The following is a 27,291-nucleotide window of genomic DNA, read 5'->3' as shown; positions in this document are numbered from 1 at the left end:
CAAGAGTGCTTCAGAGAAATACATTGGGGTCTCCTTGGGTATTTGGCTGAGTACTCATCTCAGCATGTGAAAGGAAGCTACTGAGGTGGAGATGAAAGATGAAAAATAAAGCTAAGGAGCAATAAGCTGAGTAATGGCCAGGGCTCCCACAAGATATGGAAGCCTGTGTTCCCACATACAAGAATGGGAGTATCTTGTAACGCTTGGACAATTGAATAGAGTCTTTAAAAGGTTATTGCCTTGGAAGTGGTATTATCTTATCTTAAAATTAAATGCTACTCCTGCATTATCTTAACAAAGCTTAACAACAAGTCTTGAAAACTTGTTTTTCTGAGCAACTAACTACATGCCACAGTAAAGCCTAAAACTAAAGGAATACAATAAAATCTAGTACCTTAAAATTTAAAATTTATGTCTTGAATTTATTCAAAAACTGACCATGCCTAGAAGAAACAGGGAAATATGGCACATAAGTAAGAGAAAAATCATTCAAAAGAAATAGACCCTGAAATGACAGACATTGGAGACAGCCAGTTAGATATAATCCAGATGTTCAAAAAGGTAGAAGCACAATGAAGAAAGAAATGGAAGATAAAAAAAAAAATCAAACTGAACTTCTGTTTCAAACTGAAAAATACAGTCTCTTCAATGAAAATACACTGGATGGGATTAAGAGAAGATAAGACACTGCAAAAGAAAAGATCATGGAACTTAATAGAACAATGCGAAACATCCAAAATGAAGTACATAAATTAAAAAGACTGACAAAAGAAATAAACAGAGTATAAGTAACCTATAAAATAATATCAAGGAGTCTAACATACATGTAATTTGGTGATGCAGATAGGTGGGCAGGAAAAATATTTGAAGAAATAATAGCTAAGACATTTTCAAATTTGTTAAAACTATTAATTTACAGAGCTAAGAAGCACAATGAATCCAAAGCAAAAGAAACTTCTAAAGAAAACTATTCCAAGGCAAATCATAATCAAATTGTTAAAAAAAAGTGACAAAGAAAAAAAATCTTAAAAGCAGCCAGGGGAAGGGGGACACAATAAATAAATAAACAAATACATAAGCAAATTAATTAATTATTTAAATAAAATTATCACAGACTTCTCATCAGAAATTATGAAAGCCAGAAGACAATAGAACAACATCTTTGAAGATTTGAAAGAAAAAAAGTAAACCTTGTTCTTTTGTTTGTTTGTTTATATTTCTTGCTTTCTTTCTTTTTTTTTTTTTTATTGACTGAGAGAGAAGTGGGCCCAGGACAAAGTCTGGCAAAACTTCAGCTGTGATGCTGTGATTTATAAGAAATACATGTTCAGTGTTCCTCCCATTGTTCTTTATAATAATACCCTAACTTTATCATGAGAGAGACCAGCCTTGATAATTTGGGGGTAAATATTTAATTTCCTCTTTATAGATTTGGAGCAAACCATCTCATAGGAAAAAAAGATGATTCCCTTTGGGAGCTATGTGAAAGAGAAAGAGATATTGAAATGGCAGTCAATTATTCAGTAGAGAATTTGAAGAATACACATTTTGAGCATAGCTTAAGAGAGGGGGAGATGATGTGCCATGCCCATGAAGAACTGTTTTGAGGAACTCAAGTCCCAAGGACAATGGTGGACAGTCGTGCTGAAAGACCCCAGTATTATTCTCAGACTTTGAGAAATGAACTAATGGAGGAAAGTGATGGATTTGGAGTGAAAGCAAGTCTTTGGGGAAGGGATGAAGTGAAAAGGAGGGTGACTGCTCTGTGGCTATTTTGCAACAGACAAGCACAGCCCTGTGTACAGGAGTCAAAGGTAGAGGCAGGGGACTTCCTGTGAAGTGCTTTTCTCCTGAGCTATGGTAAAAGAAATATATATATATACACACACACATATATATATTTTTAAAGATTTTATTTATTTATTTGAGAGAGAGAGTGAGAGAGAGAGAGAGAGCACATGAGAGAGGGGAGGGTCAGAGGGAGAAGCAGAGCATTCTGCTCTGTGGGACTCGATCCCGGGACTCCAGGATCATAACCTGAGCCGAAGGCAGTCGCTTAACCAACTGAGCCACCCAGGCGCCCAGAAATATATATATATTTTTAAATATTTTATTTATTTGAGAGAGAGAGAGCATGAGTGGGAGGGGCAGAAAAAGAGGGACAGAGAGAATCTCCAGCTGACTCTGCACTGAGCATGGAGCCCCTGGGGCGTATGAGCCCTTGGGGAACTTGGGGCTCAATCCCACAACCCTGAGATCATGACCCGAGCCGAAATCAAGAGTCAGGCACTTAAACTGATTGAGCCACCCAGGTGCTCTGGTAAAAAAGAAATATTTTATGTACAATTAAAAAAAAAGATTTATTTATTTATCTGAGAGAGAGAGAGAGAGAGAGAGAGAGTATGCATGCGCATGAGTGGAGGAGGTGGAGCAGAGGGAGAGAATCTCAAGCAGACTCCTGGCAGAGCGGGCGGAGGAAGGAGCCTGACGTGGGCTCAATCTCAAGACGCAGGAAATCGTGACCTGAGTTGAAATCACAAGTTGGGCGCTTAACCGACTAAGTCACCCAGGCTCCCCACGTACACTTTTTATATTTTCCTGACTATGCCACAGGCATACCTCGTTTTATTGAATTTCACAGATATTGCCTGTTTTACAAATGTAAGGTTTGTGGCAACTCTGCATTGAGCAAGTCTATGGGCACCATTTTTTCAACAGCATTTGCTCACTTTGTGTCTTTCAGTCACATTTTGGTAATTTTCACAGTATTTCAAACCTTCATTATTATTAAACTTGTTATGGTGATCTGTGATCAAGGATTACTACTAGCTGAAAGTTCAGCTTAGCTTATAGTTAGCATGTTTTTAGCAATAAAGTAGTTAAAGTCAGGTACATGCATTTTTTAGACATAATGCTATTGCACACTTAACAGACCACAACATAGCTTTTATATGCACTGGGAACCCAAAAATTTCATTTGACTCACTTTTATTGCGATAATTGCTTTGTTGCAATGGTCTGGAATCAAACCTGTATAATTTTTTTAAAATGAAGTCACGAGTGATGCACTTACATGGTCCTGTACAACATTGCTGTGAAGAATAAAGATAATAAAGTAACAGGAAGCATAAAGAGCCTCACTTTCCTCTCTCTGCTGGAGATAGTGTGAAAGAAACAGCACCTCATCTTCCATGAGGAGCTGGGGCCGTGGCAAACATCTCAGAACACTAAGGGTCCAATTTGGAGAAGACAACTAAGGGTGTGGGTATAAGTCACATGCCCTTCCTCCTTACCCTTCCTGGAAAAGAGTAACAGTTATGGGAACAGTGAACGGTCACTTAGGTTACATACTGAGAGTTCTTATAATAAAATGAGATCTTCATTCATTTATCCATTCAATGTTTATTGTCTTTCTGTGCTTTATGCTCTTCTAAGTGCTGAAGTTAACAAAATTTACTTTTGTAAACAAAAAACCACTCATGCTTTCATAAAAATGCTTAAATTCTAGCAGAGAGGTAGTAAGTAGGCAGCAAATAAATAAACAAGGAATGCATATATAAAGTACCAGAATAAGCACTAAAATAATAAATAAGACAAGATAAGGGGAAATGGAGTGATGGTGTGGGCTACAATATTTCAGGTGAAGAAGGTCTCCCTGAGGAGGTGACATTTCAGCAGACACTGGAATGGAGGAGGAGAACACGCCATATGAATATCTGAGTACAGAACTCCATGCAGAGGGAGTACAAGGTGCACAAATCCAGAGAAAGGAGAATGAGGAACAACAGAGGAGGCTAGTATTGCCAGAGATGAGTATGAACGGGCGGGGCGGGGGGGCGCTGTCAGGGAACTACTGCAAGGAGAGAGCCCACGGGGCATGCTGAAAACTACATTTTATTCGGTGAGATGGGAGGCCATTGGACAGTTTTGAGCAAACGTGATGTACGTTTCAAAAGAATTATTCTGACTGCTACGTTGAGAATAAAACTTAACGTGATGGAGATGGAAGCCAGAAGAACTGATTAGGAAGCCATTACAATTTTCCAGACAATAGGAAGTGGTGACTTGGACCAGGATGGTAGAAATTGTCATGAGCCACAGTGAGAGACCCGACATACTCTGGGGGATGGGCTTTACATTATAGATGTGGGAGACAGAGTCAAGAATGACTTTTGACTTGACAATGAGCTTTTGACCTGAGGAAATGCAAGGCTACAGTGGCTATTTACCTCAGCAATAGTGAGGACTGAAGGAAGAGCAGGCTGAGGAGCCGTCTTCTGGAGCTCAGTTTTGGAGCTGTTAAGCACAGCTTGTGCAGACGCTGAGGGGAAGCTGGGTAGACGGGCCTGATGTGTAGGAGAGATTCAGTCAGGCCCGGAGACATATAAGATATAAACACAGAGTCACCACTATTCAGAGGATTATTTAGAGCCAAAAGACAGGAGACCTCACTAAGGGGGTCAGTTAAATAGGAAAACAAAAAACAAAAAACAAAAAAACTAGAAATTTGACAAGAGAGTTCCGGGACACTCCAAAATTTGGAGGTCAGGAAGGTGAGAAAGATGAGCAAAGGACACTGGGAAGGAGCAGCCAAAGGGGTAGAATAACAAAACAAGAGTGGTATCTCTAAAGCCCCAGGGGGTATTTCATGGAGGGCACGAGCCCCCGTATCAAATGGAAAATGTGGCAGGCACCAACCAACATATAAAATTCAACATCAAAGTTCCCAGTTACTAAATGACCAATTCTCAGTACTTAGCTCCCTTCCTGGAAGTAAATTAGATGAGATCCCTTTCTCAGATAACCCAGCTGACGTTTGGGGTCAGTAGAATAAGCCGGGACTTCCCAATATTCAACACTTACCTGGCAGCACTAGAGAAATACTGGCTAGTTCTGCATTTGTGAATTACAAAACAGTTTTGCAGGTTCCACTTGATCCAAACAAATCCGATTTCCTTGCAGCGCTGGCTTTAGCCCTTGTCTGACAGTAGTCTGCTAGAGAGCAGTGCACTGCCATGAGCTGGGCCCCCTGGCATAGAGGACCATTGGCACCCGTCCTGTCCAGTCCTCAGAGCAGAGGCACTGCCACAGCCTAAGGACAATGAACACTCTGGAGGGCAGGGTGGCGGCCGTTCCAGTGAGGAAGGCACTCGGGGCAGAGAAACAACCTGTTCCAAGGCACAGTCTCACGAGGGGCCCTGGAACATCGAGGGGCCTGTGAGGGCTTCACGCCCTGCCCTCTAGGAGGTGAGGTGATGAGAGATGAAGCTGGTGGAGCAGGATGACCCTGTTCATGGAGAGTTTGAGTGACAGTGTTGGGTCTTTGATCCTGAATGTGCTGCAGACCTAGTGAATAAATTGCGCTTATTGAAAAATTCTACCTGTGTGTGGAAATGCCATTTCTTTAAGCATTATGACACACAGAAGACCCTCTACATATAGTTCCTCTATCACGCAGAGGAGAATGTAAGCAAGACCAATGTCCACAAGCTATTTAAGGGTAGACATGTTACCAATACTACATATATTTTGATTAGAAATAATTGGAAAAAATATTTACAAATTCATTAAAAGAGCTTCCCACTACAATCTGTGAGGCATTTCCTTAACTAACTTGAGTCCCTGCGATGTTCTTTAAAATCATAAAACTGCACTTCCCATAAGGTAAAATGATAATGGAGGCTTTTGACCAATTCATACTGTGCTTGAGAGAGGCTTTAATATTTTTCTTCTTTTATCTTTGCGGGTTAAGTTAGTTTAGTTATTAAGTTAGTGTTAGTTATTAAAAGAGCATAAAGTTAACATATTTCATATTAGTTCTAAGCATTTTGATTGATATCCTAGTTAGAGGAAAGGTAAAGTGAATTAGCATACAGATAAGAAGTAATATGTACTAAAAATGATATTTTTCTCCAAAGCCAAATATTTGAATATTGTAGCAAAATTACCTCAATTATTCACTAGTCACTTTTTCTACAATCGCAGAAAAGTGTTTTCAAGCCTTTACCATGTTATTGAATTTTGTTTGATGCCTAAAATATCAGAGACTAACTTATACGTCCCTGTGACATTAAAAGCTTTTTATGTCAAAGAAAATGAGCTTCATAAATTTGTATTTTTACAGAAGCAAACTGAGCTATGTTCATGTTAGGAAAGTTTTCTTAATGCTCTTGTGTCAAAACAGTGAACATAATGAGGCATATTATTTATAACAAATATATTTTTCACACTTACAAGGACAACATTACACATCTACAAATAAAGCTCATTAAAATATGAACATGTTGAAAATTCCTCCAATACTTAGTACTTGGGTGTTTTCCCCGTTTGTAGATAAATGTTCAGGGACCACTACACAGACCTCGAGAGCACAGAGTCTGACGCGACAGACCTCACACTAGTAATGCACATGGAGAGACGGGGTGACACTATGAGTAAAGGTAGAAACAAAAGGGCTGTGGAAGTTTGGAGTCTGGGGAGAGTGCTGTGATCTGGAGCAATTGGTGATAGCTTTGGTGGAGGTCAAACCTGAGCTAGACCTGGACGGAAGGAAACGGGCTTTAATTAAGTAGACATGTTGAGTGCGGGCATTCCACAAGCAGCAGAGAGTATGAGCAGGCGAAGGAGTGGGCACTGTAGCTGGGGGCTATTAGACCCTCTGGGAGGTGCCTCCCCATGTTCAGAAAGGTGTAAATCAGCGTCAAATCGTGGAGAGCCTGGAGTTCTAGGCTGATGGGCTTGGCCTGCAGGCAGCAGCACCAGTCTTAATGAGAGTGAGAGTCTGAGATGATTATTTGAGGACAGTGAATCTGTGTGTAGTAAGATGGATCGAAAGAAGAGATAATAGAGCCTGGGAGAAGGCTTAGCAAACTCTAATGTCACCTGATGGTGGGGCATGAAGACCTGGTTGAGGAGGTGGGAACTGTCATGCAAGGCCAAAGAGAGGGAGGAGTAGAGGGTCACTCTAAAAGGCCAGGGGTCTAGAACAGGGCTCCATCAGAAAGAAACAGGGGGTACTAAAGGAATGCTAAGATTATGGGAAGCAAAAGATTTTAGTTTAACGTCTTGATTTTGAGATTGCCTCCCTCTCTTGCTTTTTTTTTAAAAAATATTTTATTTATTTGACAGAGAGAGAGAGAGAGAGAGAGCAAGAGAGGGGACACAAGCAGGGGGAGTGGGAGAGGGAGAAGCAGGCCTCTGGCCGAGCAGGGATCCCTATGCAGGGCTTGATCCCGGGACCCTGGGATCATGACCCCAGCCGAAGGCAGACGCTCAATGACTGAACCACCCAGGCGCCTCTCCCTCTCTTGCTTTTGAAAAGAAAATCTCTTGCTTTTTCACCACACCCCCCTACTAGAAGTCATTGCGGGCAATGGCAGCATGGGCTGGAAAACTGCCATGGTTGCCAGGAGCAGGGACTCTGAAGTATATTCCGAGTTGCTACCAGCTGCGGCTTATGAAAATAGAATGATCTCGCCCTGGAATTCAGGGAAGGCAGCAGACTGACAGACTTTCACAGGCATCCTTCATGCAAGCATGGCTACTCGACTTAAAGGGGAAGGACTTTCCCCACAATCTCATCCGCCTTTGAAATCTTTTAGGAAAATGAATCAGTTTGGTGGCAGGAGGCAAAGTATTCTGGCCCCGTGGTTGTCAAACTTTCAACTGTGTCAGAATCCCCTGGAAGGCCTGTTAAAACAGATCGCTGCACCCCTCTCCCAAAGTTTCTGATTCAGTAGGTCTGGGGAAGGGCCCAAGAATGTGCATTTTTTTGCAAGTTTCTGGGGAGTGTTACTACTGTTGGTCTGGGGATCACACTTTAAGAGTCACTGATCTAGAGGAAGTTGACAAGGAGAAAGGGAAAAAATATGTTAAAATATGTAGTTTGTCAACCTTTTTAGTTTCAGTACAAAACTCACAGTGATAAAGACTGTCTCAGCTATACATGAAACACTTTTGATTGGGGAGGATGGTGAGGACATAATCTGTAGAGTAAACAGGCAGATGCTTACACTGAATAAGGGCGGGGGGACCCAGAATAAAGTAGGGAGGGGAGAAACGGAAAAAGGTAAGCGGGCAAGAAGGACCAGGAGAAAGCCTGTGGAAAAGAGAAGACAATGGGAACTAGGGAAAAGGAGGTGAGAAAGCAGATAAGAAAACAAAGAGGAAAGGATGGGAGAACCTCTGTCCTGGACTTGAGACATTGTTTTCTGTTTCATCAAAGCAGGAGGGTACTTTTGAGGTTCCGTTTTCAGGCGAAACTCTAGAACGGATGTACTATGAGCTAGAAAGTTGGATACAATGTTTGAAACTTCCTATTCAAGCAAAAGGGCAAAGGAATAGTACTGACTTCAGTGAGATTAAGTACTCACCAAATAGAAATGATCTCATGGTATATTTTATTTATTTATTTATTTTTAAAGATTTTATTTATTTATTTGACAGAGAGAGAGCACAAGCAGGGGGAGTGGCAGGCAGAGGGAGAGGGAGAAGCAGGCTTCCCGCTGAGCAGGGAGCTCGACGTGGGGCTCGATCCCAGGAGCCCGGGATCATGACCTGAGCCGAAGGCAGTCGCTTAACCAACTGAGCCACACAGGCGCCCTCATGGTATATTTTAGATTCCAGACCTTCCAGAAAAAAATTTAAGACATGACATTTACTTTTGTTTTGGGATACACGCACAGTAAAGGAAACTCAGCCCCTCTGCAAAGCACAAGCTAACAAGAAAGCAATTCATGGATACGGTTAGAGCATGTCAATACAATATTTCATGGAATTCAGTAAACCCTGAAAGAACACTTTTGCTTTTGAGGAAATTATATTACTTAGGATGCTTTTGGTTGCAAGTGACAGAAAACCCCCATCAGACTGGTTCCTATATTGAAGGGAATGCATTGCTTTATGTACCTGCAAAACTGAGAGCTGGTGCTGGCCTCAGGCAGAGATCACTCCAGCTGCTCAGCGATGTTCCCAGGAAGCCAGTTTGCCTCCACTGCTCTGCTCTACGGGACCAACTGCATCCTAATACTGCCTGCTTTTATTGTCTCAAAATAGCTGCCAACAGTTTTGGGGGCCAAGTGCTTCTGTAATTCACATCCCACAGGGAATGATTATGTTTGACCCAGAAGTCTCAAAAGAAACCTTGGTGGTTAATGGCACTGCTTGAAACCTACACTGACAATGAAACGGACCATTATGGGAAGGAGGGAGGGGACAGGGATGGCAACTGCGGATGGGCTTAGGGAAGAGTGCTCCACTCCTATGGAGCTGGGGGCGGAATCAGCACCCCAGAATCCCATGGATCCCCAAACGAAAGCGAGGGCTGTCAGGAAGGGAGGAGGGATATTAGATAACGGGTAGACAATAGCCTATGGGCAGTATGGTGACGCGCACAGATATAATTCGGTCCTCATTTGCTGGGAATTAAACCCTGTTTCTAAACAGGAGACATCTAACTTGCTCAAGAGCAGTCACTGAGTTGGATGAGGGGAGAAAGCCCATCAAACAAACAAACAAAAACAAAGAGGGGAGAGCGGCGGAAGACACCCAGCGGAGAGCGTCCTTTCTTCCTCTCACAGATAGAAATCCCGTCCAGGTATTCTGTGTTCCAGGCTGGAGATCTAGTTTGTAAACAGAAGGAAAAGAGGGTCTTTTCTGACACTCTCTGCTCAGAAATGAACATGTTTTATTTTAGAAGCCCTTTGGCCCCAGTATCAAAAGTCAGTCTTGAATTGCTTCTTCTGAGCTTGACAGACTTAAATCTTAGCCGCATAATGAAGTGTCAAAATGAAATGACTGGGAAAGGGCTGACTGCAATTTTGCCAGTGGTTTCTGGGCTCCTTTCAGCAAGTCACTGCTCCTCGGTAAAGCAGTAAGAGAGAGAAGCAGGCCTAACAATTCATAAAAGGGTCTGGCAGCCTGACTCTGTCTGGGACTTGACCACATCTACCCCTTCCCACCCTCACTCCCAACTCTTTTTTATAGGCCCCCCCTAGGACATGTGCACCGCATACTGAAAATGTTAGGAAACAATTAGGTAAGTAAATACAGTTTGTTCAAGTCTACTTAACAACCGGAGTTGAGGGCATGCATTTGTTTATGTAACAAATTCCTCAGAGTAAACTGAATTTGCAACTTACCGTGAAATCCACAGAGATTTGAGTGTGCTCCCTCCTCTAAAGCACTCAGCTATTTCTAAGTATACAAGTACTTCTCCGAGTACTGCAAGGATACTTTACTGAATAAGGCACAGTTATTAAGATTGTATTATCGTTCAAATAAACATGTAGAAACAATTGTACACAGAGCTTCACAAATCCCAACTTACAGGTACATTGCATTCCATCCCATTCCTGTGAGTGCTTACTTTTCTTCCTCCCCTCAAACTTTGATATCACTGCCCCTTGGGAAGGTAAGCTTTCCTCTGTGCTGCTTATTGATGACTCTCATCGAGTCCATAAGCCTTTTCTAATCTTCTTCCTCAAAACTCCGACGGTGCTTATTATGTACATATGTCATCTGGCATTTCTCCTGGGTCATCTTATGCTATTAAGTAGAGCTTGTTTTTCATGTTGCTCTGTCTCATCTCCCCAGCTACCTTATAAGCGACTCAGGAATGTTATGTGTCTTTGAATTTCCCCAGTGGTTCCTGAAGTGACTGGAGTTAAGACTATTAACCTCCTTGAGGGAAGGGACTTCATCCCTTATTTTGTTTTCCAAGGTAGCTCCTAGACCCCTATCCTGGCATAGAGCATACCCTCAGTAAATATTTACTGAATGGAAGAATAAACATACTAATATTAGGTGCTCCAGAGATATCTGTTAGGTTGAACCCTACTACTATTAATCTACTCTCAGCCGGACCTATGTTTGAACTGATTTTCCCATCACTGTGTAATTTTCATTAGTAATTCAATACAAGGGTTGCTAGTACTGCCCCAGGATATAGGAAGGACCCAAACACATACACAAAAAGTAGAGATCACAGTTTCTACTCCTGAGGAATCCACGCTTCATTTCCACTTCTCAAGTGTTGTAGACTTACTCTTACTACACCCTCTTCTTAACCAAGCAAGCTTTTGTAAGTGAGGTATCTTGCCAAAGATCAGGGCTATTGTTTTACACTGGAATGTAACCCATATCAACGACCACCATGAGACAGCCAACCAGGCATGCTCTTGCAGGGATGGGAAGCAAGGGAAATTAAGGCTGTTGGATGGAGGGGTGTGTGTGTGTGTGTGTGTGTGTGTGTGTGTCTGCGCACGCAAGAGCAATATAGCAAGCACATTCCTTTGTGTTGAGATCATCAACTCTCAGAGATATGCACTGAACACTGGAAATCCCCTGTTCTATTCCTTCATTTAAATTCATAGTTTAAGAAGAGAACGTCCACTGTAAGGCAAACTTCTCATTCTGCATGCTACCATAGCTGAAAAAGTCTGGTAGTTCTTGCTGCTTTCTCCTGTTTTTCTACAAAACTACCAGACTTCTTCAGCAATAGAATTACTGTGAAGAGTTCCCTTCCTACCTGTTTCCAAGGGCTTCCTAGCAATGGGGAAGTGCTTAGCAGAGGTTTTTCCTCCAAACACATTTCCAGAATTCCCATTATTCAGAGCAGGAACAATATTCTTCCATTCTGATTTTTGGCTGGCAGCTGATAGCAGCACTGAATACTTATTTACTAAATTCAGCAAAACCTTCTGTGTTCCCTAATGAGAGGGGTTCTCATACTGCCTCAGTGGCCAGAACTCCAAGGGGTGACAGCTGCAAGGCCATAAGGCTATGTGTTCATGATGAACTTTGATCGTCAGCTACTTTAAAGGCAATTTTCTCTGACTCACTAAGTATTTGGTACATGAGAAAATAAACTGGCTCTTGGTATACAAATTTAGAATGGGTGCAGTTTTCTGAGGATTATACTAAAGATCTGTGGGATTAAATTTCTAGTGCAAAGATCCATCTTGCTAGAACACTGTCCAAACGAAGTCATCACTTTCCTGAAAAATTCTGCTTTGTCTGTCTTTAGGAACAATGTTTCATGGTTTGGCTACTTAAATAGAAAAGTTAAGGACTTTTAAAAGCAGAAAAACTAGACTATGGAGGTTTTATTTATTGTTACATTTATTCAACATTCAGACCTAACCTACAGATTTTGGTTATATGATACATATTTGCCACATCTCAGACTAAGCAGTTTTCAAAGGAAAACTTAACATCTTGTCCACCAAACTTGCTCTTGTTCCTGATTCCTCTATTTCCACCACGTCTTCCAGCCACCCACATTCAAGCCACCGTCCTCCACAAATCCTTCCCCTCGATCGATCCCATTTCTAATTATTTTCCAAATCTGGTGGATCCTACCACTCCATGTCTCCCACATGGAACATAAGCATGATTATATAACCTAAGTTATGCCCCACTCTAATCCATTCTATTAAAAAACATTTTAATAATCCTGCTTTCATCATGTAGCAGCAATTATAATATTTTTGTTCTCATGAGGTTCATCAGAAGCCACTGTAGACATTCCCACAAAGATATCGCACAATGCAACTAGCCAACTAAACAAAATGCGGTCTCCTGGATCTCCCTGTAGTTAGATAATAAAGAAAAGGGTGATTAAGCCAAAATTTTCCCCCCTCAGAGCCATCATCTTTCTTAGACTTTTTGGAGAAATGTGCTCAGCTGTCTCACTGACCTTCCAGGACACTGGTACTTCCCGCTTCCAAATGCCATGAACCAGTCCAAGAAAGCATGCTTCTCTAAATTTGCCTTTTTCCAACGTTCCTGTGGGAAGAAAGCATTTTTTTTTTTCCAAATCAGCCTTATATAAATAAGCTTAACTTTATTTCTCTAGGCTAAAAATGACTTTGTACAGCTAATCCTTGCATATAAAGTTGCAGGGCTGTTGGTAATTTTTTCCCAACCTGTTATTAATATCAGACACAATTGTGTTTTTGGAATGTGAACCAATAAATAAAAAAGGTTTAAAAAGAATTCTGTTAAGTGGTAAATGTAAATGATAATGTAAATCAACCACGGAATTGACCTCAGAAAAGGAAGACTATTTATAATAAGGTCTCAGGCTCCATCACAGAATTGCCCTTGGTAATAAATTCAGTCAGTTACTGGCAGTCCTGCTTAGTGGAGGGAACTTGGGATGTGGACTGAATACATTTGGATGCCATTTTTTAAAAAGTTTACCTAAAGGCAGAGAATGGACTAAATGAACTCTTAAGATTTTGCTCAGCCCCGTAACTCCCCAATTTTAAGATACAGCAAAGCAGTTTTAACTTGCCTTGTTTTTCTTTTGTTATACTCCTTGGAAACCAGTAACAAAACCAATTTGCCTGACAGATATAAAATAAGTCTTCTATCAGAACCAGACATATTTACTGTCATGTACTTTGCCGGTTTCAGGTCATTTATTTTAAAGTTGGTGAATCTTACTCAAAAACTTTTCTATTTCATTTGTGTTATACCATCCATATTACAAGTCTAATTTTTCCTTTGTAGTCAACTTGGTTGTTAGTTACCAGAGAATAGGGCTGCTTAATGATAGAGGGATAGTTAATCTATGAATTCATACTCCTGGTTTAAAAGAAATTAAAATCAAAGGACAATGTATATTGAAAGAGATAACTTACAGGTTTGAACAATTCAGGTTCAGGAAAATATTTTGGATTTCTATGCAGCCAAAACGGAGACAACATCAACAAGTCACCAGAAGGAATAGTGTAATTCTACGATAGAAAAATCAGTTTCAAGTCATTTTTTTGAAATCTACTTTCAGGAGAGTTTGGGTCATTAAAAATAATGCTCCAACTATATTGTAGGGAAGACACATACATTTTATAATCAATGGTGAGAAAATCTAACTCTTTCCTGGAAGGATCATTTCTATTTTCCAACTTAGGTGATGGCTATGTTCTAATTCTGACGATTAGTTACATGTGACTATTAAGTTTGGTTACACGGGAAAAATATTAGATAAATGAGAAAATTTTAGAAACTAGTATATGTCTGCTGTGATGCAGCTTTTGATGTTCGCTACTGGGGTTTGCAGCAAGTGCTTCTGATGATGGGAACCACAGTGGACCCCCAGGTTGTGACTGTGGAACAGAAAAATCTGAGACAGGACACTGGCAATAGTAGGACCGAGGACAGGGCAGTGGGTGTTCTGTCCCTAGGACACTCATGGTAGTGTCAAGGAAGAGACAGTGGATCCTCTCTCTCTCTCTCTCTCTCTCTTTTCTTTTTCCTCACTCCTGAAGCAACTGTTAGGGCAGAAAGAATATGAAGGCAACTGGTTAGGAAGACATAGGACAAAGCGAGTATTGTGTGTTTCTTTGGTTGATTTTGTGTTTGGGATCGCTATGGCTGTGGGACTGAGGCTAAGCAGTGTGTTTCCTCAAGCAGAAGAGTCTGCATTGTCCTTCCCTGTTTATGTTATCATAGGTTTTCATGATACATAAATTATTCTGAGAACTAAAAATCGTGTCATAAAATCACTCTTCCATTATCATGTTCAGGAACCATAGGACAAAGAGCTCTCCCATAGTGTGTAGCCATTAGATGGCTGTCAGCTTTACTGAGACAGAGACATTTTATTAGTAACTCCCAGAACCAATCATTGGAAGCCACTTACCTATTTAACCCTGTGGGATTTTGAAATGTCCTCAAGATATTTGCAAAACACTTACCTTATGCATCTAGAATGTAAGCACCTTACAATTAAAAACATGTCTTTTTCTGATAGCAGGAAGTGGTGTATGGGAAGGGGGGGGTCATCATTTTTTTTTAATTAGAGGTGGGGGAGGGGCAAAGGAAAGAGTGAATCTTAAGCAGGCTCCATGCCCAGCTCGGAGCCTGACACGTGGCTCAATCTTACGGTCCCAAGATCATGACCTGAGCTGAAATCAAGAGTCAGACACTTAAATGACTGAGCCACCCAGGCGCCCTGGGGTCATCATTTTTTAACCAAAGAGAAGCCCTGTTGGCTCTAGTGGGGGCTGAATATTGCTTGAGGTTTGGCAGTTGCAGTGCCAGAAGCGCCGGAGAGAGCTCTCAAACTGGGAAGAGAGCGAGGATTGTGCTGGTGCCCTCTTACCGTTTTTGAAGTAGGGAAAGACTTTTAAGATCCCAAGCCTGTCTGTTTCTTCTACCCCTCCTGGAACTGGGGTTAGAGAGCTCATGGCTGACTCTGAGATCAGCTGCTGAGGGCCCTGATGTGTATTTGGAGGCGGGGCTGGGGACCCCTGGGCCAGGGCTCCAGGTAGGCCAACAGCTGCCCTTCTCCTCCACACCAAACAGGCCCCTTTAGTGGCTGTTGAGCCATAATTATGTTGGAGACTACTGGCTGCCGAAGCCTACAACGCCGGCTAGAAAAAGACTTCAAATGGAATCTCAGTAACAGAATTAACATTAGCAACATGGAGGAGACCAGAAAAAATTCCTGTCACAGAGGCAGATGCCGGGCTGATGAATGGCATAAAGGGTCTGAGATAGCGCCCCACGTCGGGCTCCACTCGAGCGTGGAGTCAGCTTGAGGTTCTCTCTCTCCCTCTTCCTCTGCCCCCCCACCCCCAGCTCATGTGTGCTCTCTCTCTCTCAAAATACATAAATAAAATCTCTTAAAAAAAATTAAAGAGCATACACTTTTGCATGATAAAAAATGCTGTCAAAATTTTAGAAAATTCAGAAAAATAGAAAAAGCTAGAAAACAACCAGAGTGCTAACATCAAAAAACAGTCATCAACTGGCTAGACTTCCCTCCAGTACTTTTACCAAACAGTTTAGTGTTTTGTTGTTGTTGTTAAACATAGTTTTATCATGCTGAATAGTTAACTTTTGAATCTTACTTTGTTCATCTAATATTATAGCATAAGTATTTTTTCCTTTATATAGTAGACGCATTGTGAAGTTTTATCTCCAATGTTTGTTTAATCTTTTACTGGGTAGGTTAAACCATAAATAATTTAATCACTCCCTAGGTTTTTTTCTATAATAAATGCCATCAAAAGCATCTTCTTCCACAAAGCATTTTTCATATAAAATCTTTTAACATAGATGTTCAGAAGACATAGGGCATGGATATTTTTGAAGGCTGTTAATACGGTTTGCTCAACTGTTCCCTCAAATCTTGTGCCTAAATATATTTCTACCTGTAATAATATATGAATGTCAATTTCATTGCCCTCTTCTCTGCCAATCTGACATTTTTAATAGGTTATTTTTGGTTTCTATATACATTTTTCCATCTTTGTTGAGCATTTTTCCATGTTATTTTCTCCCATGAACTCTTGTGTTCATGTCCTGTCCTCATTAATCTATGTGATATTCATGCTTTACTTATTGATCTGCGAGTTCTTTAAATATTAAAACTATTTACCCCTGTGTAGTACTTATATTTGTTCATAATTTTTGATTTACATCTAACTTGGATTATACTTTAAAAAAAAGACATGTTAAATTTTAATGCGATATATTCAAATCCGTTCATTTTTGTGGTTTCATTGATGAACCCTAAGCTCTGGCAGCCCTCTCCTCTCTAACATAGTGGTTCTCAAAGGCGGTCTAGAAACTTCTGGAAGTTCTCAAGACCTTCTCAGAGGCTCTGCGAGGTCAAAAATCATTCCTGGGTAAAAGACTCATTCAAAGTATAGGATAAACCAAAGGATTTTCATGTAACTGAGTACAAAAAATTCACTGATATTTCAGATTGCAACAAACTTTTAAGGAACTCCCACTGTTGGGGCACCTGGGTGGCTCAGTTGGTTAAGCGTCTGCCTTTGGCTCATGATCCCGGGATTCTGGGGTTGAGCCCCTCATCGGGCTCCCTGCTCAGTGGGGAGTCTGCTTCTCCCTCTCCCTCTGTCTCCTCCCCTGCTCGTGCTCTCTCTCTCTCTCTCAAATAAATAAATGAAATCTTTAAAAAAAGAGAGAGAGAAACTCCCACTGTTGAGTTTCAGTGAGGTATGAGAGTGACGTCTGTGGATTTTCTTCATGAACGGAAATAATAAATCACAACAGATTGATTCCAGACACATTTATGGGAATCCAGATGTCCTCTATTAGCAAGGCATTAGACAGATCTGCAAAAACTTAAAATGATGCTATTCTACATTTTTTATTTTTTGGAAAATACAGCTATGTTTCATAAAACCATGTTATTATTTTAACATGTAATAGGTTTCCTGTTATTTTTATTTACCAAATAAATATAATAATTTCTCAGCTTTAGTTTCTAATAAAATTAATATCGGTAGATATAATTCACATAGATAACACTCTTTGGGGTTCTCAATAATTCTACGTGTACAAAGCAATGCTGAGAACAAAGAGTTTGAGAACTGCTACTCTGAAAGTTAAAAAATACCCACTTTTTAGCCAGTCATCCCAAACCACATATTAATCTCTTCCCCTTCATTGACTTATAATGAGTCATTTATCCTATATTACGTTCTTATGTACAAAAGGGTTTGTTTCTGTATTATCTATCCAGTCTGTTATACTGATACTGAATATCTAGTATGACACCTTATCATACCATTTTATTTTATTAAATTTCATGCCATTTTAATTGTTGTAGTTTTATAACATGTTTTAATACCTTGAGAAGATAATTAATAGTCTTTAATCATTCATATTTTCCAACACTTCCTTGTTTATTCTTTTCTGGGCATTCTTGCAGATTAACTGTGTACCAAAAGTATACAACCTTGAAAAGAGAATACTGGTAGAAGTTTAAAAGTTTTGGAAAGATAGTATAATAAAGAAAAAGAAGGAATAGAGTAAGTCAAAGAAAGTAGATAATATTTGTCTGTTTTAATTTGTCCCAAAAATATAGAAAGGAGAAAGTACAAAAGCAAAGATAAACAATGAGACCATGTTCAGATGACATCAGGAAAGAGCAGTGGGAGAGCACTTGTAGTGTTCACAGCATGAAACTTTGACCCGTTGTCCAATGGTGTAGGAAACATGAACCTCTGCCACTACTTGACACAGATGACCCCATCTGAAATGTTTTTATAATGCAAATTTCTGGGAACCCATTCATATATTCAACAGACTTCCCACCTGTTTTAGAAAATTTATGAAGGTTAAAAGGACCACATTGTATGAATTTAGACTAAGGAAATAATTACTAATGTGTACCAGGATTTGGCTATACAGATGCCCATCTTTGCACTGCTTATAAACAACTGGAAGCCATACACATTCAGGAATAGGGAACTGATTTAAAAATCAATACTATGTCCAATATTAGATTATTATGCTACAATTCAAAGTGGTGTAGATGTCTTTTATTGAGACAGAAAACTTTGGTGAACTACTATTAATATAAAAGCAAATTATGAGAAAATTAGCACAGTATGGCCCCAACTGAATTTTTTAAAATGCACAGACTACAGGAAAAAAATCTGAAATTATGAGAATACCAAAATGTTCTTAGTGGTTATCAGACTTGTAAAATTTTGAGCAATCTTTATTTTCCTCTTTTAGCTTTTTTAATGGTTTGCTCCTGAAAAGTAATTACCATGATTTATTTACGTAATAATAAGAAAAAGCTGTGCAAGTTGTCATTTTCAGAGTTAAAGTCTCAACCCTGCAGGGGAGAAGTTCACAGGGATTAGTGTACGCTTCCTTGGAGGAAAGGTTGTATTTATTTTATTTATAAAAGAAATAGTATGTACAGAAGACCTTTTACAAATATTAAAAAGATATTGCGAAAAATAAGGAAAGGAAGTTCTGGAGCATTCTTGGAAGATGGCATCCTGAGTACATGTCTCTGGGTTGCCTGATCACTAAGAGAGCCACCACTAGGGCTTGGAGTGAGCCTGGATCCATCTGGGCCTCATGTCCTCTAGGAAGAAACTGTGAATGTGAGGAAGTGGAGGTAAGAGACTATGATCTTTTCATAACTTCTCTAGTTGTTTCAGACATCTATTACTTTTAATTAAAAATTTTTACTGGGAATCCATAATGTTGGAATTATAAAACAGCTCAGTTGTGTAAGAGTATTATATGCAGTGAATCATAAATGTGCTTATTGCCTCGGACCAATAATCCACTACTAAAACATATTTCAAGAATAATCATTAAAAAAATTTACTATGCACAAAGATGCAAATAATTACCACATTAAAATAACCACAAAGGAAAACAAGCTAAATTCTCAAGAGTTGGGAAATAATTAAATATTTAAGCTATCAATTCAGTGGCCTATTATAAGGCCATCGAAATAAATATTAAAACTCTGGAGCATGAGAAGTATAATAATGTTTAAAAAATGTTTAAATCAAAGATTTATACTATGATGAAACACAGGTTTCAGTATTGATGTCATACAAGGAGCAAGTTAGATAAAGGATCATTGGGGTTGTACATGCACAAGTGTATATGTGTGTGCATGTGTTTGAGCTTGGGTGTTTCTTTTGGTAAAATTCTTGAATGAGTAAAATTACCTTTGAAAAAATATGAGATGTTAATGGCCACAACAAATTTATAATCTGAGATCAGAAAGAGGAAATGAGAGAAAAAGAAAAGAGTTAAGGAAGAAGAGGGAAAGCATACTGCTGATTTTTCTCTTTATGGTCTTTCACACACACACACACACACACACACACACACACACACACACACACACACACAGAGAGAAATAAAGAAAGCAAAAGGAGGAAGGATAGAAGAAAGGAAAGAATGAAGGAAGGAAGGAGAAAGAGAGAGAAAGGAGGGAGGGTGGAAGAGAGAATAAAGAAGTAAAGAGAGCAAGATGGCGGAGGAGTAGGAGACCCAGATTTCGTCTGGTCTCAGGAATTCAGCTGAATAGGGATCAAACCATTCTGAACACCTACGAACTCAACAGGAGATCAAAGAGGAGAGTAGCAACAACTCTCTGAACAGAGAAGCGACCACTTACTGGAAGGTAGGACATGCGGAGAAGTGAATCCGAGGCGATATTCGGGAGGATAGACGGCGGGGGAGGGGGCCTCCGCCAGCCGCTTCTGGCAAGTGATAGAGCCGCGGAGCACAAAATCAGACCTTTTAGAAGTCGGCTCCGCTGAGGGACATTGCTCCAGTGGCTAAGCGGGGGTGGAACCCTCGCGGGACAGTGGGGTCTCAGGACCCTTGGGGTCACAGAAAGACCGGGGGAGCCTGAGTGCGCCAGAGCTCCCAGGTATCGGAGCGGGGAAGCCGGCTGCAGAGATGGAGCCGAGGCGCGGGCTCTCAGCTTGGGGTTGCCATAAACTGTGATCCGCGGCCCAGTCGGGCCACTGCTCCTGCAGCAGGGACCCAACAGGCGGCAGATCCGGGGAGACTCCCCTTCCTTCCCGGGGAGGAGTGGCGCGGGAACGTACCGCAGGGATCTGCTGGGTTTGGAGACTCCACACGGGGTCGGGTGCCAGAGATACAAACGCTCGGTCACAGGCCGGGTGAGCACGGAGTGCGGCCGGAGACCGGGGACAAGGGAGTGACTGCTTTTCTCTGGGGGCGCACTGAGGAGCGGGGCCCCGAGTTCTCAGCTCCTCCTGGTGGAGATTGGGAGGCCACCATTTTTGCCCTGGTCCTCCAAGGCTGTACGGAGAGCTTGCAGGGAACAAAAGCTCCTGAGATCAAACCCGAGCAGCTTGCTTAGCCCGGACCGACAAGGGCGGGGCAATTCAGCCTCAGGCAAAGACATTTGGAAACCACAGCAATAGGCCCCTCCCCCAGAAGATCAGCACGAACAGCCAGCAAGCCAAGACCAAGTTTACCGAGCAAGGAGAACGGGAGAACTCCAGCGCTAGGGAATACTGCACATAGAATTCATAGCTTTTTTTTACCATGATTCATTAGTTCATCAAAGTTAATTTTTGTTAACTGTTTTTTTTTCTTTTTCTCTTTCCCTTTTTCAACCAACATCTTATCAATCTTTTTAAAAAAAAAACATTTTTTATTTTTCATTTTTAGAGTCATATTTTATCCCTTCATAGTAGTTACCCTTATTTTTGGCATATATATATAAGTTGTTCTCTCTTTAAAATTCTGAGATACAGTTTCTTCTAACAGATAAAAATATACCCTAAATCACTAGTGTATGGTTCTGTTCTAGTCTCCTGCCTGATCACATTCTCTCCCTTCTTTTCTTTTTTTTTAATCTTTCTTTTTTCAAACAACTTCTTATCTTATCAAGTCCTTTTATAAAATCTTTTATAATTTTCATCTTTACAGTCATCTTCTATCCCTTCATTGTATCAACCCTTATTTTGTACATATATGTCTTTCTTCCTTTAAAATTTTAGGAGGCACTTTTTTCTAACAGACCAAAATACGCCCAAAATCTAGTGTGTGGCACTGATCTATGCACTAGCCTGATCATATTTGATCACATTCTGCTTTTTTTTGTATTGTTCTGTTTTTGTTTTTATCTTTTTTTCTTTTTTTTTTTTCTCTTTCTTTTTTCTTTCTTTCCCTTTCTTTTCCCCTGGTTTCAGGTCTTTTCTGATTTGTATACAGTATATTTGCTGGGGACATTGTAAATCTGTTAGCATTTTGTTCTCTCATTCATCTATTCTCCTCTGGACAAAATGACAAGATGAAAGAAATCACCTCAGCAAAAAGAACAAGAGGTAGTACCGTCAGCCAGGGACCTACTCAATACGGACATTAGTACGATGTCGGACCTAGAGTTCAGAATCATGACTTTAAAGATACTAGCTGGGCTTGAAAAAAGCGTGGAAGTTATTAGAGAAACCCTTTCTGGAGAAATAAAAGAACTAAAATCTAACCAAGTCGAAATAAAAAAGGCTATTGATGAGGTGCAATCAAAAATGGGGGCACTAACTGCTAGGATAAATGAGGCAGAAGAGAGAATCAGTGATATAGAAGTCCAAATGATGGAAACTAAAGAGGCTGAGAAAAAGAGGGAGAAACAACTACAGGATCACGAAGGCAGAATTCGAGAGATAAGTGATTTGATAGGACGAAACAACATTAGAATAATTGGGATCCCAGAAGAAGAAGAAAGAGAGAGAGGGGCAGAAGGTATATTGGAGCAAATAATAGCAGAGAACTTCCCTGATGTGAGGAAGGAAACAGGCATCAAAATCCAGGAGGCACAGAGAACCCCTCTCAAAATCAATAAAAATAGGTCAACACCCCGACATCTAATAGTAAAACTTACGAGTCTCAGAGACAAAGAGAAAATCCTGAAAGCAGCTCGGGAGAAGAGACATGTAACCTACAATGGTAAAAATATTAGATTGGCAACAGACCTATCCACAGAGACCTGGCAGGCCAGAAAGGACTGGCAAGATATCTTCAGAGCACTAAACGAGAAAAATATGCAGCCAAGAATACTATATCCAGCTAGGCTGTCATTGAAAATAGAAGGAGAGATAAAAAGCTTCCAGAACAAACAAAAACTAAAGGAATTTGCAAACATGAAACCAGCCCTCCAAGAAATATTGAAAGGGGTCCTCTAAGCAAAGAGAGAGCCTAAAAGCAGCAAAGATCAGAAAGGAACACAGACAACATACAGTAACAGTCACCTTACAGGCAATACAATGGCACTAAATTCATACCTTTCAATAGTTACCCTGAATGTAAATGGGCTCAATGCCCCAATCAAAAGACACAGGCTATCAGATTGGATTAAAAAACAAGACCCATCCATATGCTGTCTGCAAGAGACTCATTTTAGACCCAAAGACACCCCCAGATTGAAAGTGAGGGGGTGGAAAACCATTTACCATGCTAATGGACACCAAAAGAAAGCTGGGGTGGCAATCCTTATATCAGACAAACTAGATTTTAAAACAAAGACTGTAATAAGAGATGAGGAAGGACACTATATCCTACTTAAAGGGTCTATCCAACAAGAAGATCTAACAATTGTAAATATCTATGCCCCGAACATGGGAGCAGCCAATTATATAAGGCAATTAATAACAAAAGCAAAGAAACACATTGACAAAAATACAATAATAGTGGGGGACTTTAACACCCCCCTGACTGAAATGGACAGATCATCTAAGCTCAACAGATCATCTAAGATCAACAAGGAAATAAAGACTTTAAATGACACACTGGACCAAATGGACTTCACAGACATATTCAGAACATTCCATCCCAAAGCAACGGAATACACATTCTTCTCTAGTGCCCATGGAACATTCTCCAGAATTGATCACATCCTAGGTCACAAATCAGGTATCAACCGGTACCAAAAGATTGGGATCATTCCCTGCATATTTTCAGGCCACAATGCTTTGAAACTAGAACTCAATCACAAGAGGAAAGTCGGAAAGAACTCAAATACATGGAGGCTAAAGAGCATCCTACTAAAGAATGAATGGGTCAACCATGAAATTAAAGAAGAATTAAAAAAATTCATGGAAACCAATGAAAATGAAAACACAACTGTCCAAAATCTTTGGGATACAGCAAAGGCAGTCCTGAGAGGAAAGTATATAGCAATACAAGCCTTTCTCAAGAAACAAGAAAGGTCTCAAATACACAATCTAACCCTACACCTAAAGGAGCTGGAGAAAGAACAGCAAATAAAGCCTAAACCCAGCAGGAGAAGAGAAATAATAAAGATCAGAGCAGAAATCAATGAAATAGAAACCAAAAGAACAGTAGAACAGATCAACGAAACTAGGAGCTGGTTCTTTGAAAGAATTAACAAGATTGATAAACCCCTGGCCAGACTTATCAAAAAGAAAAGAGAAATGACCTAAATCAACAAAATCATGAATGAAAGAGGAGAGATCACAAGCAACACCAAAGAAATACAAACAATTATAAGAACATATTATGAGCAACTCTATGCCAGCAAATTAGATAACCTGGAAGAAATGGGTGCATTCCTAGAGATGTATCAACTACCAAAACTGAACCAGGAAGAAATAGAAAACCCGAACAGACCTATAACCACTAAGGAAATTGAAGCAGTCATCAAAAATCTCCCAAGAAACAAAAGCCCAGTGCCAGATGGCTTCCCAGGGGAATTCTATCAGACATTTAAAGAAGAATTAATACCTATTCTCCTGAAACTATTCCAAAAAATAGAAATGGAAGGAAAACTTCCAAATTCATTTTATGAGGCCACCATTACCTTGATCCCCAAACCAGACAAAGATCCCATCAAAAAGGAGAATTACAGACCAATATCCTTGATGAACATGGATGCAAAAATTCTCACCAAAATACTAGCCAATAGGATCCAACAGTACATTAAAAGGATTATTCACCACGACCAAGTGGGATTTATCTCTGGGCTGCAAGGCTGGTTCAACATCCGCAAATCAATCAACGTGATACAATACATTAACAAAAGAAAGAACAAGAATCATATGATCCTCTCAATAGATGCAGAAAAAGCATCTGACAAAGTACAGCATTCTTTCTTGATCAAAACTCTTCAGAGTATAGGGATAGAGGGTACATACCTCAATATCATAAAAGCCATCTACGAAAAACCTACAGCGAATATCATTCTCAATGGGGAAAAGCTGAGAGCTTTTCCCCTAAGGTCAGGAACGCGGCAGGGATGTCCACTCTCACCACTGCTATTCAACATAGTATTAGAAGTCCTAGCCACAGCAATCAGACAACCAAAAGAAATCAAAGGCATCCAAATCGGCAAAGAGGAAGTCAAACTCTCACTCTTTGCAGATGATATGATACTTTATGTGGAAAACTCAAAAGACTCCACCCCAAAACTGCTAGAACTCATACAGGAATTCAGTCAAGTAGCAGGATATAAAATCAATGCACAGAAATCAGTGGCATTCCTATACACCAACAACAAGACAGAAGAGAGACAAATCAAGGAGTCGATCCCATTCACAATTGCACCCAAAACCATAAGATACCTAGGAATAAATTTAACCAAAGAGGCAAAGGATCTGTACTCAGAAAACTATAAAATACTCAGGAAAGAAATTGAAGAAGACACAAAAAAATGGAAAAACGTTCCATGCTCATGGATTGGAAGAACAAACATTGTGAAGATGTCAATGCTACCTAGAGCTATCTACACATTCAATGCAATCCCCATCGAAATACCATCCACTTTTTTCAAAGAAATGGAACAAATAATCCTAAAATTTGTATGGAACCAGAAGAGACCCCGAATAGCCAGAGGAATATTGAAAAAGAAAAGCAAAGCTGGCGGCATCACAATTCCGGACTTCCAGCTCTATTACAAAGCTGTCATCATCAAGACAGTATGGTACTGGCACAAAAACAGACACATAGATCAATGGAACAGAATCGAGAGCCCAGAAATGGACCCTCAACTCTATGGTCAACTTATCTTTGACAAAGCAGGAAAGAATGTCCAGTGGAAAAAAGACAGTCTCTTCAACAAATGGTGTTGGGAAAATTGGACAGCCACATGCAGAAGATTGAAACTGGACCATTTCCTTACACCACACACAAAAATAGACTCCAAATGGTTGAAAGACCTAAACGTGAGACAGGAGTCCATCCAAATCCTAAAGGAGAACACAGGTAGCAACCTCTTTGACCTCAGCCGCAGCAACTTCTTCCTAGAAACATCACCAAAGGCACAGGAAGCCAGGGCAAAAATGAACTATTGGGATTTCATCAAGATAAAAAGCTTCTGCACAGCAAAAGAAACAGTCCACAAAACCAAAAGACAACCGACAGAATGGGAGAAAATATTTGCAAATGACATATCAGATAAAGGGCTAGTATCCTAAATCTATAAAGAACTTATCAAACTCAACACCCAAAGAACAAATAATCCAATCAAGAAATGGGCAGAAGACATGAACAGACATTTTTCCAAAGAAGACATCCAAATGGCCAACAGGCACATGAAAAAGTGCTCAACATCGCTCGGCATCAGGGAAATCCAAATCAAAACCTCAATGAGATACCACCTCACACCCGTCAGAATGGCTAAAATTAACAAGTCAGGGAACGACAGATGTTGGCGGGGATGTGGAGAAAGGGGGACCCTCCTACACTGTTGGTGGGAACGCAAGCTGGTGCAACCCCTCTGGAAAACAGTATGGAGGTTCCTCAAACAGTTGAAATTAGAGCTACCATTTGATCCAACAATTGTACTACTGGGTATTTACCCCAAAGATACAAATGTAGGGACCCGAAGGGGTACGTGCACCCCAATGTTTATAGCAGCAATGTCCACAACAGCCAAACTGTGGAAAGAGCCAAGATGTCCATCGACAGATGAATGGATAAAGAAGAAGTGGTATATATACACAATGGAATATTATGCAGCCATCAAAAGGAATGAGATCTTGCCATTTGCAACGACGTGGATGGAACTGGAGGGTGTTATGCTGAGTGAAATAAGTCAATCAGAGAAAGACATGTATCATATGACCTCACTGATATGAGGAATTCTTAATCTCAGGAACAAACTGAGGTTTGCTGGAGTGGTCAGGGGTGGGAGGGATGGGGTGGCTGGGTGATGGACATTGGGGAAGATATGTGCTACAGTGAGCGCTGTGAATTGTGTAAGACTGTTGAATCACAGATCTGTACTTCTGAAACAAATAATGCAACATATTTTAAGAAAAAAGAAAAAGAAGAAGATAGCAGGAGAGGAAGAATGAAGGGGAGTGTGTCAGAGGGGGAGACGAACCAGGAGAGATGATGGACTCTGAAAAACAAACTGAGGTTTCTGGAGGGGAGGAGGGTAGGGGGATGGGTTAGCCTGGTGATGGGTATTAAAGAGGGCACATTCTGCGTGGAGCACTGGGTGTTATGAACAAACAATGAATCATGGAACAGTACACCAAAACAAATTATGTAATATATGGTGATTAACATAACAATAAAAAATTAAAAAAAAAAGAAGTAAAGAAAGGAATCTGAGTGTTCATGAGAAAGGGGGAAAGACAAGCATAAACTATTTTTTAAGAGACTGTCATGTTATAGAAACCTGACAAAACAGTACAAAAGAAAGACAGAAAGACAGAAAGAAAAGAAAAAAAAAAAGAAAAGAGAAAAGAAAAGATAACTACAGGCCACTATCTCTCATGAACTGAGATGCAAAAAATCCTTAACAAAATATTAGTAAAACAAATTTAACAATGTATAAAAAGAATTATACATCATGATCAAATGAGATTTATTCCAGGGATGAAAGGCTGGTTCAACATTTACATCAATAAATGTAATCCATCACAACATGTTAAAAAGAAAAAGCTTATGATTATATCTACTGACGCAGAAAAAGCACTGGACAAAATCCAAAACCCATTCATAATTAAAATTCTCAGCAAATTAGAAATAGAGGGATATTCCTCA

The 27,291-nt window shown here is 40.2% G+C and overlaps 1 protein-coding gene across 3 annotated transcripts in view; it reads right to left on the bottom strand.

The window, feature by feature from the left end:
* Positions 1–27,291, bottom strand: part of CYP39A1 (cytochrome P450 family 39 subfamily A member 1) — a 95,317-nt gene that overhangs the window by 6,320 nt on the left and 61,706 nt on the right. For all 3 annotated transcript variants that reach the window (XM_028097463.1, XM_028097458.1, XM_028097461.1), the window contains 2 exons: positions 13,647–13,742; positions 12,698–12,786 (listed from right to left, as the gene is read on the bottom strand). In XM_028097463.1, coding sequence (XP_027953264.1) covers positions 12,698–12,786; positions 13,647–13,742 — 185 coding nt within the window. The remainder of the gene's footprint in view (positions 1–12,697; positions 12,787–13,646; positions 13,743–27,291) is intronic.

Source organism: Eumetopias jubatus, unplaced genomic scaffold, assembly GCF_037043125.1.
Source record: "Eumetopias jubatus isolate StellerSeaLion01/CBP00866 unplaced genomic scaffold, mEumJub1_p1.0 scaffold_6, whole genome shotgun sequence".
Taxonomy (NCBI): Eukaryota; Metazoa; Chordata; class Mammalia; order Carnivora; family Otariidae; genus Eumetopias; species Eumetopias jubatus.
Note: the sequence above shows the minus strand (reverse complement) of the source record. Positions and strands in the feature narration are given on the sequence as shown.